The sequence below is a fragment of the Eutrigla gurnardus genome (assembly GCF_963514095.1).
Source record: "Eutrigla gurnardus genome assembly, chromosome: 7".
Lineage (NCBI taxonomy): Eukaryota > Metazoa > Chordata > Actinopteri > Perciformes > Triglidae > Eutrigla > Eutrigla gurnardus.
In genome coordinates this window covers 21,047,513-21,064,562 of record NC_139921.1, presented here as the reverse complement: position 1 = coordinate 21,064,562, position 17,050 = coordinate 21,047,513, and the positions used below count along the sequence as shown (strand labels likewise).

The following is a 17,050-nucleotide window of genomic DNA, read 5'->3' as shown; positions in this document are numbered from 1 at the left end:
TCCCTATAGGACAATAAATAAATCAAAGATGACATTTTTGGTTTAAAAATGACACATAGTAAGGCAACCACACACACACACACACACAACGATCCTGACTCACTCTTGCACTGGATGGCATTTATCAGTCCTCATACACGTTGTGTGACTTTCACAACCTGACGAACTGTTAAACCCAACAAGCCCCTGGCCGCTCTCCCCACAGCCTAATGGCCAAGTCTAATGGCTGTTTGTCTTGTTCCATGGTAATTGGAGGCCAACTGACTTTGCAGCGAAATCTCTGCCGTCCTTTTCCTGCTGCGATTCGTCTCTCTCCAGCCTCCTCTGGGCCCTCTGCTTTGTACAGTATCTACTGGTTTCTGCTCTAATGATATCCTAATTGCTGTTTTCTCTCGCAGTGGACAATGGCTGCCGAGCCTGAAGATGGCCCCAGCAAATGAGCTGGAGATCAGACCAGACGAAGCGATGATGAAGGCGCCGTATAGATGCGGGGAAAATAACTCATATTCATCAAAGCATGATGTAGGCTATTATATCCATTGTTGTTGTTGTTACTCATATTTTTTCCCCTCATTCCCTCTCTACCTGGCGAACCAACTGGTTATCCACAATGCATCATTAGCAGTGGAAAATGCGAATTAATCTTCACCGCGCAAGTCAATTTGGACGCCATGCGCGCGTCCTTCAAGTGGCCGCAAGAAGCCGAGACATTAACTCGACCGACCATCGCTCGCAGAGACTCGGCGACGATACATTCCGTGTTTCACGCATCATTCCTGCGATGAATTCACCGAGGCCGGCTCGCCTTCCCCACCGCACGCTCACAGGAGTGAGATAGTGCAGTGCTGTTTGAACAATCATTTCTCAGTCCAGCTGAATTCGTGCTGATGCTCCAGTTTGCTCAGTTTGCTTTCTGAAAACTCCCCTCTTCCTCTTTTTAATCCTCTGAGGGGAAGCGGGGAGAGGAAAAGAGGGAGGGGAGACCAACATTGAATGCTGACAGGGACATAACTTGCCTTCCCTGCATACCTTGTTTACAGTCTCCCTCCCCGCTGCTATACCCTCCTCTCTCAATGGAGCCATAAAAAACAAATAGGGGCTTTTAGAGAAATTGCCTGTGCACTGAAGATTAATAACAGTTGCGCCAGTTCACCCAGGAAAGTCTCCAGGGACAAAAAACGATATTGGAAGATTAAAAGTGCCACATCCCCAAATTGGAATGATTCAGAGCTCAGGCTGCTGCTCTAACCAGCTTATTGAGAGTCAAGGCTTTGGTCCACATGCCAGACAAAGAGCATCATTAAGTATTTACTTCTGGATGAGGATCCGCTGCATGAGCATAATGATGAGCTGTGGGTGGGATCGATCCTCTGTGTCTAGATGGAAGTGCGGTGGCCCCCGGAGCTGCCGCCCGGAGTAGACCAAGACAAAAAGACGGGTCATCCTGTACGCGGTTAGGTCATCTTTTCACGGTTCGTAGCCCGTTAGTTAAAATCGCCTGATGACAGTTAGTAAGGAGAGTGCCAATTTGATAATACCATCGTTGAAGTGCAGCACAAATCTGTCTTTCCTTCAATTTACCTGCACACCGTTTGTAAACAAAGCAACTATGAGTCTATGCGCTCCTCTTACCTCACGGTAATTAAGATTAGGTGACCGAGTGAAGATAATAGTGATAAATCATCAAAAAGCTCCTCCCTTTAATTGCTTTTATAATGGTGATAATATGTATTGTATATACATTGTATATGTATGAAAATTACATTTTCAGATTTGTTTCTGTTTTATTGCATTTTCAGGATTTTATATTTTTATATTTATTTTTTTATATTTTTATATATTTTTTTAAATCAGTCATAAAATATAAGAAATGTACTTATTGCTCTAATATTACCATCGTTTTATATGTATATAGATACATATGGTTTAATAACAAAAGCAATCTACCTGTATATAAAGCTTATTTTGGACATTCTCTTGTTTCAACAGTGTCTCCACAGCAACCCAGGCCAAAGCGTCTCTGAAGTTGCCTAGCAACGACAAACCCAGAAAAAAAAGGGGAAAGAACACACCAGCGGGTGTCACGTTTTGAGAGCCACATGAGTATTAATTAGTTAGCAAACATAGGTGTGCATTTCCCGGATTGTATTGGCCTCTTGTTTTTAGAAGACCAAACGCGTGGACATGTCCGTGAGTAAGAAGGAGCAGAAAGCGGAAGGATTCACCGCCAAAGCCCGGATGACAGGCGCCGTGGTGAGTGGAGTTATTTGACTTTGCTGTTAGCCGTTAGTTAACGTTAGCTTGAGCAGCTAACGCTCGCTAAACGTAACGTTAGCATCAACCAGCTGACTAGACAGCCCGTCACGTATTTAGTCCTGCTCCACTCATTGTCATATTGCATTTGCTTATCTACGTTAAAAATAATTATATTTAAAACAATTATAGCCTATATTTCAATCAGTATATTCATGCCAAGACGTTTTTTTAGGGGCATAAATATAAAATAGCTCAACAATTGTTATTAGAATAACTGAATGTATATGTAGCTTCTTTTAGGGACTCACATCAACATGTGTATATTTGTATCAACAGGTGTATATTTTTATACCTTTTTTGTGTATAATGCATCATTAATACAAAAAAATGGCAGAAAAATAAAAATAGTGTGAGAAAATCTTGATCTCAATTCTTAGGTAGAAAAATAGCGATTAGGGACTGTTATTTATTTTAATCCCCCCCTCAACTCAATATGACATCACAAATATTGAGTGACTAATGGTCAGTTATTAATATTTCACATCAAGAACATCGTATGACGAACATCTGCTCCGGTCACCAAAACTTGCCGACTGTGTGAATGCGTAAGTTAATAGTTGTATAATATGACTGCCCCATCATAAGAGCACTACTCGATCTGATTGATTAAATTAATGTGATAAGTGCTCTGATAGCTCAGTGGTAGAGTTACAGCCCCATGTACCGAGGCTTCCTGCAGCGGTCCCGGGTTTCAATCCGCCCTGCATATCCAGGAATATCCATGACCCCCCCCCCCCCATTTTCCTCCGGTGGTCCATACCGAACGGTCCCTACCTTGTGCACCGTCATTTGATCCCTTTCACAAAATATAGTCATTTGGGTTGAAATGACCACGGTGAATAATGAGCCAAACCCTGGAAGCAGATTTGAAAGCATTCATCAGGTGATCCACAAACGTTACTCCGAATGAATGATAATGTTGCTCTGTGTGTGATGGATGTGGAAGTCCAGTTTTCTGACATGTTGGCCATAAAACACATTTTGAGTGGAGCGGGACTAAATAAGTCACTACCAGGGAACCGTGAAACCGTGGGTACTCGAATATTTCAGCAACAGCGGGGGAGTCCTTGGTAACCCGGGCCGTGGTGTACGTTTGACTTGATTGCTGAAAGATTCTCCGTCGAAGGCCGCAACCTTTTCAACCAGGGCGACCGACCTCTGACCTTACTCGAGACTCAATCTAATGTGCAGTTTAGTCTCGAGGAATCCACAGTGAGAGAGTGGATCATAGTAATGCTCCTGAGAAAGAAAGGAGATGATGCTTTCCAGTTCACCTTAGTGGTATGTGGGTCGCAGACATCCATCACAGCCATGTGCTTAACCATTTAAATCCAAACAGAATATATACTGTTATTTAAGGCTATGGAACAACATCACTATCCAGTATGCTGTAGAGTATAGCTATAAAATCAGTCTCGTCACCTACTTAACATTCACCATGGGCTCTGCACTGCTCTGATGGGCTAATATCCTGAAGGCCAGTAAGTTCGGCAAAGTACTCTGGGGCCATACAGTGCAATGCCTTTTATAGCAATTAAAAAATAATTTAAAAAACAAGTCTAAAATACACTGGGAAACCACTGTAATGATGCTGAAATCAAAGTAGTGCGTGTGCAGCGTTCGCTTTGTTAGATGCTCGGCAGCAGAGTTTTCACATGATTAAAATACTAGTTTAACGTACAAATCCTTCCCCACTAAACTGGAAATTACAGATGACATACAGTGACACGGTACCAAGTGATATATTCAAACAAAGTGCCCTGACGGGATAGCTACAGTAGTCTCACCCTCTTTGAGAATTTGTGTGACTTCAGGGGCTGACTGTGTTTGTGCGTTAGTGGTCCGCTGTGTAGAGGGGACAAGAGACACTTCATCTTACTGCAGTCATTTAAGATAATGACAGCCGGTTTCCACAGGACTTAGAGGCAGGTGTTTACTGAAAAACCTACACGCTGCTCTTTCTTTCTCAGCTGCTTGATGTGATTCAGAATGATGGATTTGAATATGGATTTGCTAGCTTTTACAATAAGATACCTTTAATGGATAACTATGGAAGAGGTTGATGGCCCAGGCGATGCAGCCTCCATCTTTGTCTCTGTGGCGCGAAGCAAGGGTGACCCCTTCCTGCCCCTGGTACACCATGTTGCTTGGTTACGATTCATTTTCGATGGATTTGTCGTCACCTCTATTTTAATTGTGTATTGTCATTTACGTTAATGCATTGTTTTAGTTTACTTGCCGGTCTAAATGATGCCAGCGTTTCGTGTGGTTATAGTAGGTTGCCAGTCCAGGCCCACTGGTAATGCAATACCCACAATTGAATTATCATTAATTATATTGGGATTAATCTTCTCAAATGTAGTAAATTAAACACCCAGATTAAAAAATGAAATATTTTATTTGGTGAGTATTATTAAGAATAATTGTGAAAGCACCTAAATGGACGTTACCTTGAGTTCATATATAATATAATGTGCAGTTTAATAGAGCAATAACAGGGCCAACGCATAATAACTGAGCTACCTGCTTGTTGCCAAGTTTTTGTCATTGAATTATATGTTAAGATGCATTTTTTATACATCTTTTGTTATATAAGAGTGTTGGTGATTACTTTATTTATCCAATAACTTTTATGTGCATAAATGACACTTTAAGAACCTCTTCCAAAGGAATCATTAGACACTATGAAACTCAGAATCCATATGCTGAGAACAAGTTTATTTTAGTTTTAAATAACATCTTGGAGGATACCACATCAACACAAAAGCAAAATGTTCTATTGATTAATATTCTCGTAGCATTAAATTAGATTTGAGTACAACTTTAAAAGCATAGAGTTTTCTATTTGTTTGCCTAGCTTCCAAAGCTTTCATGTCTTCCACATAAACCATTGTTCACTTATTTTTCGTACTGGTGCCTTTTGTCTTCTGGGACAAACAAAGCATTATTTCCTGGCAGAGCAGTCTCCATCATGGATCTCTAGTGTAGATAAACTGTGATGGAGGGGCTGAATAATTTTAAAAAACAGTAATGTTGGGTCTTCCTCCCCTCATTTACCACAAATAAAGATGGATCGGGAAAGTGTAATAGGTTTGTATAGCAGCGGACATCAGTCTTTATTGAATAAACGTATTGATTGGTCGGTAAGACTAGATTCTGTGCGGCCCCCCAAAAATATATTATTATTGGAATTCTGGACTAGTTGTTTGTGGGGTGGGTTTTCTGTAACTGCATAGTTAAATGTATCATCAAGATGATTTACAAATGTGTTTTCCCAGCGGCGCATTGTTAATGTGTGGTAAAGTGTTCTTGCAGAGTTGTGGCTTTAAGTATGATCTCGTAAAAAAAACAGGTTGATGTGAAACCGGCTTTCCCCCTCAGCTCGTTTGCCACCAAAGGCCACAGAACGATGCACATAGCCCCCCCACCGCGCTCTGGCAGATGTTGTAGGCCATGTGAGCAGCTAGTGATAAGCTGGTGAAGAAAACAAGCCTCCCTGCACCACAAAGGCACCCCTTTCTTTGCCATGCACAAACCGTGCAAATGTATCAAAAAGAAAAATGTTCCATTGCACCTTTTTTTTTAAATACAGAAGCCCGTGCTAATAGTCTTTCGCTGCTGTTGATGTCGCTCTGCACAGCTTCGCTCACTTTTGTCAGCGTTAAAGACTACCGTACTACAGTTAGTGTGAGGAGGAGAGTTATGTTGTGCTTTGTTCCGTTCTCGGTGTATGCAGTATCATATATAAGGAGCACAGTTTGAGGTGCCTCGCATATTTCTTCCTGCTTTTAATCCTCACTTGGAACTTTTGCAAAGAGGCTGTTGCGGCTGAACAAAGCATTTCCCAGACAGTCATATTGCTTAAATTGACAGATTGGGGCATTCTTTCACTCTCTCGTGCCTGGTTTCCCTGGCAATTATCCCCAACCTATCTTTTAGAGATGTCACCGAGCTCGTCATTAGAATCACTTTCTGTAAGGGGTGCATGCGAAGACAGGTAGCTTACGGTATGATAATTTCTTTTTTTTGGGGGGGTGGAGGGATATTTCCTTCATGCAAACTTGGCAACTTGGCATTGTCTTTGTGTTTTTTTGTCAGGGATATGGTAAAAACCCTCTAGTTATTCAGGAAGTTCATAGAATACCGTATATTTAGATTTCCGTGTGTTTGTTTTGATGCTGTTTATGTTGGCAGCTTTGATTCACCTCATGGTGAAAACGAGAGCACTGCAACAGAAGCCGAGGCGTCCGTGTTCAGCAATAATTTAATGAATGAATATGAGGAAAGTGTCGTTTTTAAAATATTTTCAGTCAGCAATCCCCCAGCTTTCGCTTCCATATCTTCTTCTACTTCAAACCATGTTGGCTGTCCAGTCTTCTGGGTGCTTTGATGCAAACAATTTAACTAGGGCTTCCTCTCTAATCCTCTAAGTTTTTTGAAGGGATGCACCAATCACTTTCTCCTACCTACGCTTCGGGTATACGTACTGATCCGATCCCGGCGTTTGAATCAAATGTTTGAAATAAAAGTGGAAGAGCTGTGCGGTTTTTTATGACAACAAAAAACACCTGAAAATGAAACTGCAGCTCCACTTTTATTATGTCAGGGCCTTGAGATGCAAATACGGCAGCCAGAGCTATCATTGACTCCCTCTTCCTGTATTTGAAGGTCATAAACAAATCTCCTGTCAAGAGGCTCCACAAGGCAGGCTGAGCCCTTTAATATTCACCATCTCCTCAGAGGATCTCCAACATGAATGATTCTCCCACTCTGCCGTACCACTGGCTAAATCCTCGACGAAAACCATTACATTTTTCTGAGGCTTGCTTGTGTCTGTTGCGTTGTGTTTTTGTTTTTTTACTCCCCTGCGGTCACTGACATATCGCTCCATAGAAGGCTTTGTGGAGAGCTGTGATTTGTGGGTAACGACAAGGCCATTTCAAGCCTTGAAAGGGTATAGGGACTTGAAGCATAGGCTTATTATGCTCTAAAGTATTTGTGGTCATAGAAATTGAATCAATAGCCCAGCCCCCTGAAACTAACCCCCCCTTCTTTTTCCCCCCCTTGTGATTCATCCCCAAGCATTTAAACAGGAAAAAGGTGCACATTACATTACATTCTGGTGGGAGGTCGTCACCTTGTGTTTCAGACGGAGAGGAGAACAAAGCTGTTATTTTCTGTGTCAGAGAGAAAGAGAGCTTGGTGACAGAAAAATAGCGGATTAGGGGGCGAGCGCAAACACCTGCATAGTGTTGTGACATGAATGGACACGAATACGCATGCTGTGAATGTGAACGTCGGTGTTGATGGGGAGAAAGGAAATAAGAAACATTGATTTTCTTGAGTTATGCTGCACGAGTGAGTTATATGGATGAAATTGTTTTTGCATGGTATAATCATTTCAAATATATCTGTTTTTTTTTGCCAATCCAGCAAATGAGATACCTGTCAAATCAACTTCAAAAATAGTAAAAAACAAAAAAATTCAATATTGCCTCAAAGCAGCCCTGGTCTTCTAGTACTTTACATTCCACCTAACATGTAGTTGAGCAAGCATGCACAATATCAGAGCCTCGATGTTTTTAATTTAAATGTGTCAATCTTTTGAGTTTCGCGTACTTGTACTTGAGTATTTCATTTAATTCGTAATCCACTACATATCGGATGGAAATATTGTACTATTTGAATGCAACACTTTTACTTGTAACAGAATCTGTATATTTTGGCATTACTTCAGAGTACTTCTTCCACCACTGTACTCTACTAAACAATGTATTCCTAAACACTTTGGCTGTATAGATGGTGATAACCGTGCATTAAGGACAGTCCACCAGACATATTTGAATTGCTGAATATATATCAGAGGCACAGGTGGCGATTCAGAGGTGTGGAACCACGCATAATGAATCCTTCTGTCTGTTTAAGTAAAAACATTATTTCCATTACAAGCTGAAATGGGATCAATCACTTAGGTAGCGTAACATTGATTTATAGACTCCTGAAGATGTGGAATATGTGACCTCAGATCATCATCATGCCCTGTAATTGATTTGTGTCGTCTGTAATTGGTTGCATGTTCGCCGTAACACATCCTGTGATGTTACCTCTTTATGTAATGTTACCTCAGGTTACCTCCAGGGTCTTAAGTGCCACAAAGCGGTTTTCCTTGATGAAAAGACCCACCAGCCGTAAATGTCTCTACACTGCTGTGTCCTATAACGCCACATAACACAGGCGCAAAAATATGGACATGATCCTCTTTAAGACGCTGCATTGCACAGTTCCCCTGAAAGGGCGAATCGATACAAACTACGCCTTAACCCCGACCTCAACTTTGGCCTGCGAGGGTCTGCAGATTGCTGAGCCTATAGACTTGCTTTTATAACACCTGCTCATTCACTGGTTGCAGACCTCTGGGATGAAAAACTGAGCTGGCAAACATCTCCCCCTAAGTCTGCTACAACCCTACCCACAACTCTGCCAAAACCCCTTTCTCCCCAGCCCCGCCGTCATCCTTGGCCCACCCCCCTAACCCCAGGGGACAGATGGAGACTCCATGCTAGCAAACGTGACCTCCATATCTTATTCCTTTCCTCCCCCACAGCATCATCATTATATACCTGAGCAGATGTCTCAGCCTCCTATGCCGTCCCCCCCTCTCTCTGTCTTCATCTCCCTCTTTGTCTCTCTCTGAATAACCTTCATTCAACCAGGCAGGTCCCTAAAGATGAAAACATTTTATGCTGAGAAACCGTGGGTTACTAGACAATTACTGTGCGCAATAATAAAACCATCAATATAATAGTTGCTAATAAGAACCAAATAATACGATGAAACAGAACACAGATGCACTTTAATGTTGGGACGTGTCGATTCCCATCTCAGCTATTTGCCTTTGATGCTCATAACCACCGAACATCGTCTTAATGAATTAAGCTATCTGAGCAAATTGAACAAGTGACAGTTTAGAATTGAGCCTTGATTGGGGTTTTAATGAGTCGAGAATTTCAGCGAAGCACAATTAGATGTAATATCTTTTTAAATTGCAATATAAACCCAGTTAAAACATATTCTTACATTTAATTTGGTTTAGAATGTATCCAGATTTTAAACGTTTGTCTAGCCGTCGGATGTGTATCGTGGTTCTGCTATCCCCTGCAACGCCGTGGGGCGGGGAAATAATAATGAGCAGAACATGAAAACCAGGAGAAGAAGGAGATAGAAAGACGCCCGTCATCAGTGATATGGATTGCTGGTTATTGACCAAGAGTGAACCCTTGAAAGCTTTTTTATGGAGATGAATCTGTTTGTTTATTATTTTCTAGCGCAGTCAAAATCATTCTTCCCCATCGCTCGCAACACATTTACCTGACACAGGAATTCATAATGTGCCCCAGCGTGATACATAAATCGGCCACGAAGCCGGTAGGGTGTTTGTGTGTGTGTGTGTGTGTGTGTGTGTGTGTGTGTGTGTGTGTGTGTGTGTGTGTGTGTGTGTGTGTGTGTGTGTGTGTGTGTGTGTGTGTGTGTGTGTGTGTGTGTGTGTGTGTGTGTGTGTGTGTGTGTGTGTGTGTGTTGTGTGTGTGTGTGTGTGTGGAGGAGGCCCAAGTCAAGGCAAATTGAGCAAGTTTCCCCTGTCGCTGTAGACTCCTTCACCTGTCTGTCTGCTTGCCTGCCTCACTTGAACTGCCCCGCGGAAACGTTTTCAAAACCGTTGGTGCTTGCAGACGCACACACATCCTCCTGCACACTGAAACTATTTTTCCCTGCATCCTTCCCTCTGCTCCTACACGCTTGTCTTATCAGCACCAGAAGCCCGTAGTCCATCCCGGTAAGCGGCCGGGTTATTGGAGGAAGAATTGAGTCATGGTTAAAAAAAAAAAAAAAAAAAAGGTTAAATTGGCAATGGGGCTCTGTAGGCCTCGTGGCGTTTCCATTACTATCGATCAACCACGGCACCTAAAGGCCTTGAGTGGACAGATCATCAGCCGACTTGGAAATCTTACAGTTTCCCGCCCGTAACTTTGACTTTGTTGACTTTGCTTGCCTTGCTCTTTACTTTTAAGAGCAGTGGGAAAAGACTGACCCAAATAGAAGTACCTTTTCAGCATTGTTTAAATATGTTTGTCATCTATGAAATGGTAATTAAAACGCCGGTTCGTTTTGAGACATATCTTTGATCTGCTAGAAAATGAGAATTTCTCTCATTTTGAAAATCTTAACATCCACTAAGGATGAATATGGTCGAACTTATAAGAAGTAGTTTGTGTGCTTCGTGCTCCCCCCCACCAGGTATCAGATAGATGAGGTTATAATTGATGGCACCCCATATGAAGTGCATGACTGCTGAAACGTCTGTGACCTTTTCCGTGGCTGAGGAAAACACCATCTGGAAACTTCAGTCAGAATATGGAGAAGTACTTTCACCGGCGTTCCATCATGGCCTCGTAGGCTCGACTGATTATGTCTATTATGTTTGCTTTCCTCAGAGCTCGGTTGACAATTACACTGGCCTCTGTGTTTGTTATGTTCTCCTTCAAGCCCTTGTAGCTTGCATTCTAATTAGATGGCTTTTAATGGAGAATGTTTATTGCTCCTTGCAGGGCCTCTATCTTTTTGCCGTAGAGTTAATTAGCCCTATGTCATGCGATAACCGGTGCAGAGGAAATCCAGACCTTTGCCTCTTCTATGAGCGATGTCCTTCCCTTATCAAGAGCAAGACTGCCGGCTTCATTTCGTCTCAGTCATATTAAAAGCACAGATGAGCATGTCCAACATGGACATACTTTCATGTTGCTATGTTGAACATGCTCGGTATGCCAATGCATTTATTTTTTTGCCAACCCTCGTTAACCGACCAGATTAGCGCCTTGCACGCAGAGGTGCTGTGGTTAAAGCGCCCAGCAAGCCGTCCATCTGCAATGATAACCCGCTGCAGGTTAAATCTGGGGGTGACCCCGAACAGTCGTCAATTCGACGATTCAATCTAAAGAGCATGATCCGACAGCTAATCTCACAGTCGGATAGAGGTAGGGAGGGCTAAATGTGATAATGGCGATCATTCATAAATAACAACAGGGCAATTTAAAAATCAAAGAATAGACCTAGTGTTTCAGACAGGAGGGTGAAAACAGGTTTAGTCAGAAAATATAGGAATGGAATCGAGGATGTACAAACTGGGAAATGAGCCTCATAAAAGTCTCGACACGATAAACAATTTAGAGCTCAATGTTAAAGTACTGATAGTCAGACATCTTTTATAGCTGACAAATGCTGCTAATTGGCTTTTCAAGGCACTCTGACCCCTTTTGTTACAGCGTTTTAATTGAATTTGCTTAATTCAGTTACTTACAATTTAAGTCAATCTTCATCAAGTGTTTACATTATATTGTTTACCAGATTGTCGCGGTGTGTGTGACCTGTGTCTTTTATGTGCCCGTTACAGGCGGCACTTACGGCTCTAATGTCCAGACTCAGCTTAAGTGTATTAAACTGACAGGACATTACTCTTTTATTCCCCCTTCCTCCATCATTATCATCCATCCGACTGACTTGTCCTTGCTAGAGGAGAATAGGCCCTTATTAGTGTAGGCAGGTGTTGCACACTTTACTACAGGGTCCTATGTGGCAGCTCACATACTGCCTACATCAACATAATAAGAAGCAGTCCCAGGAAAATCAATGTATCTGACAACACTGTCGTTCCAATCCAATAATGCCAAATGGTGGCCTTTGTTTTGCAACCACACACACACGCACACACTTTGAAAATCTTTTTAAAATGACCATCAATGCAATAACATTGGCCTGACCTTTTGAATTTTTGCTGACCAGTGGGGAGACCGAAATGGGCTGCATGTCTGTAATCCCTCCAAGACAATGGCACACTCCACCACGCATAGCATGGTAGTATCTTGTAATAAATGTTAAGAAATAAGTATTTTGCAATATAAAGTTATACTTATTCAGGGGAAAATTCTCTATAAAGAGAAGATGGGAAGTGCACCTGTTCCACCATCTTGGCACACTGAAAAACACAGCAGCCGGCATCATAGACGGCGCTCCAGGGCAGATCTGTGTTCTTCACCCAGAGCCAAGAAAGTTAACCTACAAACCCTTTGAGATGTGCAGTAGTGTGTACGTACCCTTCAGAATCCCATTGAGGATTATTCTGCTATTTAGCTCCCGCCTCGCATCCAGCAGAGTTGAAGTGCTCCCAGTCGAAGGTACACGCTGGAGGCAACTGCTCCGCCGTGGCAAGCTGGAGAAGGCGGCAAAAGGGGATGCCAGAGGGTAAAAGTACTCAGATACTGTCAGAAATGATCCACATCAGGGCCTGGCACCTCTCCGCTCCAGCCACCTCCTGCTCATTACCCGCGCCATCCGGAAACACCAAGCAAATTCTTCTAACAAGGGTTTGACCAGCGCGGCAGAGGGAGGCGGGCAACCTGTTCATGTCTCATTCTCTCTCCCTTCTAGTTTTTCCCTTTGTCATTCCCCTCTCTTCCTCCCCACTCCCTTAAGACAGAGGAGAACAAAGGGAGAGACAGAAGAAAAGCAATATAACCTCTTGGCCCTTATCTACAGAGCACACCCGAGCATGTCTGGCCTCGGACTCGGCTTCGCCTGTCCCTTTGAAGGCCCCTCGTCTCCCTTTGATTTCAGCCAAACGGTTCGGTACAGTGACAGATGCTCAACTTTCCATCTGTCACTCTGACACCCATTTATTTAGCGTCTGATCTAACTGACTTTGTTTGGACCGTCTGTCTGGCTGTCTGGATAAGGTTGTGACACGATTGCTGATGTGAGTGCTAATGTAAAAAGATTGCGATTTAGACCTTTATTTGAAACGGATAAAAGTAAAACTCCTCGCTACTTCTTCTTCTTTTTTTTTTTAAGGTTGTCTGTACTGTCTTGGCTATAGTTTTACATTAACATTTTAGGTATTTAATTGATGCTCTTATACTGAGTGATTTAATGAGTAGTCGAAGGGTCATCATCATATTACCTTGACAACATCCCTCTGAGATGGCCCACAAAAAGAGATAAAAATTCAAGCCAAGGAGAGTCGTCGAAGGCAGCGTTTTTATGAGAGGAAATTAGAGTGAGTGGAGGGGAAAGATACTGGAGACCGTATATGATTTAGGAGAGAGCGGATGACGTAGCACACCTCTTAAATAGAGTGTCCGTTTTATGATTTTGCTGCTCCGACTGAACTTGGGAAGTCTTATTTAACTCTTACCTAAAGAGTAAGCACTAATACTCTCCTAATCTTGAGCCCCTTTTAGACTACCTTTTCGTTGCGATAGTATTCCGCCCCGTCGTCAGTCTAAACGCTCGCCGAGGCGGAAAAGGTGTAACAGAATATTACGCCTCTGAGACGGCACCGGAGGTAGTCACAGAGTCGCATCAGAGGTGAGACGAGGTGATACGGTGTGCTATCTAAACGCTCCGAGCACCTGAGGCAGAAAACACGGGACGTAGTGAAGAAGCGTTACCAGGATATAACAAGCTCAAAGCGTAGATCCGAAGATGATAAAACGCCGGTAACACGTCATACGCATCGACATGTTTATGATGCACGGCAACATTGCTTGCGGTTGAAGAGTCGCGTAAATATGCGAGACGAGCAAAAGTTCACCTTCCGTAGTTGATTTGATGCATGGAGCTAATCAGATTTCCGACGTCCATTGAATACGTCACACGGCGTATTCCACAGACGAGACTGCGGGTGCGCTGTGGGACGTCTCGCACGTTCCGCAACGCCGGGGTGCTATCTAAACAATAAATAATAAATAATATACATTTTCTATCTAAACGCTCTGTTTCGCAGCATTCCCGCCATTACAGCAGAACCGTCTGTCTAAAAGGGGTCTAAAAGATCTTTCTCCTGGCTGTTTTTGTAGCACGTCCTTTATTTAGTACTCACACATTCTCACATTCACACAGCCCTAATTTATGCCTGTCATCAGAGGTGTGGGATTGAGGAGGTGGCACCGAAAGACACATGCTAATAGCCTGCACACCAGTTTCACTGACAACCAATGCGGAGCAGGAGGTGTCGAAGCAGATAGATAGATAGATAGATAAATGAATGGGGAACAGTGCCTTGGGCAGGTCTTTGCCTCGGCTTCATTTGTATTTATTTGCCTGCGTGATTGCAGGCGTGTATGCTATATTCAGACTACCAGTAACACAGCAATGTTACTCAAGTCATTCTCTTTGGAAAAACAGTCTGCTGCGTAAACAAAGTTTGCATTCAGAAGCAATTCACTTTACACTGAAGAAGTTAACAGAAGTAGAGAGGGAGGATGTAAAATGTGTTTGTGTGAAGTTTGGCAGTCTTGGGTATCTAGTCCCCCACCCCTTTAATTTATGTAAAGGTCAAATTTCAGACCATGCCATGCTTTGGTCTCAGCATGGTGTCTCTGTTAGCAAACCTCCCAGCATAATTTTTAGCAGACGGTCTTACAGGCAGCTAGACTGATTTCCAGGACTAGAAAGCCACACTGGGCGTCCGATAAGACCAAGGGCCCGAGGTTCATTCTGCAATACATACTAATCACCTAGATAATGTTTTTCCACTGTTAAACAATATTCCATATCGGAGGCAGAACCTGCATTTCTTGCCATGTGCCGTCTGCTTATCTCTCCCCGCCTCCCTCCACCCCTCAGGAATTAGCCGGTGCCAGGCGACCTGTGGCACCTGTGAATGTGTGTGTGTGGCTGTAGGGTGGTGTGACGGGGTGACCCCGTGGATTGAACTGCTTCTCCCTTCTCTCATCTATGCGCCTGTCTGTCTGCGGCTCTGTGGCAAAATCGATGGCCTCTTGCTGCTCCGGGTGTGTCCTTTTGCCTATCCCTCTCCCTATGGGCCCATTCGCTGCCGAATCAAACCTTCCACAACTCCCACTGATGCTTCCTCTTTAAAGTCACAGCTCCATTCGCCCGCTATCTCACTGTCTATCTACTCATCTCCTCGCCTGGTTCCAGCCCGCTCGCCCATCTCAGTATCTCCCCGTCTGGCTGTTTATTTCTACCACTGCCTCCTTATCTGCTTCGACGACCGTCTCCTTACCTGCAAAACAAACTGAGGGTTTAGACTTTTTGGCTGAGTCATGCAGCTATTCTGAGCCGTGGACCCGCACCCCCATAACCACTCCAAGACAAAGAGCCAACATTAATATTCTATGAGGTGGGGGTTTTTTTTTCGAGTCCACCACAAATTAAATGCATTTATGAGGCGTTTTTTTTATTTTTATTGACAAGAAGCTAGTCATTTGGCTAGTCAAATTGGGAGGACAGTTAAATTCTTCTTTATCAGCAGCAGAAGTGGCAACTGCAGCAGGTCAGGGATGTAGTTTTCCTTCTGTGTCTCATTAATTTCATGGCCCAACTTAGTGTTTTAATGCCTCCGTCACTGATTGAGGCTGTAAAGACAAAGCATTGGATCAGTGAGCACCCCGCTCTCTTAACAACCCACCTTCGCTGACATACAAACATACTGTAGACACACTACATGCATACAGAAAATAACACACACAAATGACCCAAACTGCCGTTTTTATTTTGCTGCAAAAAAAAAAAAAAGTTTCTCATACATGTATGTCTTAGCTTTAGTTCATACTTGAGTGAGTCAAGCAATGTGCATGTTTGGCCTCGTGAGCTTAGCGCATGTGCTTTCCCTCGTTCATTTGACAAATAGTCCGAGTGGCTCTATTCTGCCTCCGCCACGCGGGCTGATTCACTCTGAGCCACCATCTCAACTGTGGTTTGGCGATATGAATCAGCCAATAGGGCTCTGTGAGCACACGGCTGCCCTGCTGCCTGGCTGATAAGTGGGCCACACAGAGAAGTTGGAAAATACTCGCTCTCCCCCCCTCTCCCTCGTTCTGTCTTGCTCACTCTCTTTTTCCTTACACTCACGCAGAGCCCCTTTCACTAACTCTCCTCCCCCTCGCACTCCCACCTCCAAACTCTTTCTTTTCGCACCCAGTTAACGTCTCTCTGTGTCTACGCCGTTCTTTTAAGTGATGGGGTTAAACCAGAGGAGACAGAAAACAGCGGGGCACTCTTCGGCGCTTGAAGCTGCTCTTTTTGAAGTTCTTTCTTTTAAAGTTATCCCTCTTGCACGCGGTTCACTACTAGGTGGCTGTCACCTGCTTCATCTCCGCGTCTTTGTAGTGACACGAGGTGTGCGGCGTCGCCTTTGCCATCGCCGTGTCGTCATTTTTCATTACCAACATCCCTGCCCCTTGTGTGACGATTGTAAAGCATACCTTTCTGTTCCTGCGAGCTCAGAAACAAAAGACTCTGTTACCTTTCATCAGTCGGCGCTCCCCCCACCCCCCCCGTCCAGTGAGAGCTCCGCGCTCATTTGTTCTCATCCGACCTTGTCTCTTACAACGGGGCTAATTTCTGCACATAATGAAACTTACTCACAGACTGATTGCACGCCTTGCTGTTTTGGTCATGAGGAATTAATGGAGTGCTGCACAAACATTGCAGATTTCATCTCCTGAATGGAATCAGCCTCCCACCAGTCTGCGTTTTGCCCTGCAGAGGGAACGAGTAAAGGAAAGGCTATGCTGTCGAACGATTGTTTCTACGGAGCAGAGATCCCCTCGCAACCCAAACACCTCCATCATTTTGTCAGCGTTCATTTAAATGCGGTTTGAGCACAGAGTGCACACCTTTTTAGCCCAGGTAGCGTCCCCGGTGGCCGGCCGGCAGG

General features: G+C 43.6%; 1 protein-coding gene across 1 annotated transcript in view; it reads left to right on the top strand.

Annotated features, from left to right (window-relative positions):
- The first annotated feature begins 2,069 nt into the window (after window positions 1–2,069).
- The window catches only part of pacrg (PARK2 co-regulated), a 116,291-nt gene continuing 101,310 nt past the window's right edge, over window positions 2,070–17,050 (top strand). Inside the window, exon 1 of the mRNA XM_084012749.1 lies at window positions 2,070–2,253. Within this exon, the coding sequence (XP_083868875.1) occupies window positions 2,185–2,253 (69 nt within the window). The 5' untranslated portion in view covers window positions 2,070–2,184. The remainder of the gene's footprint in view (window positions 2,254–17,050) is intronic.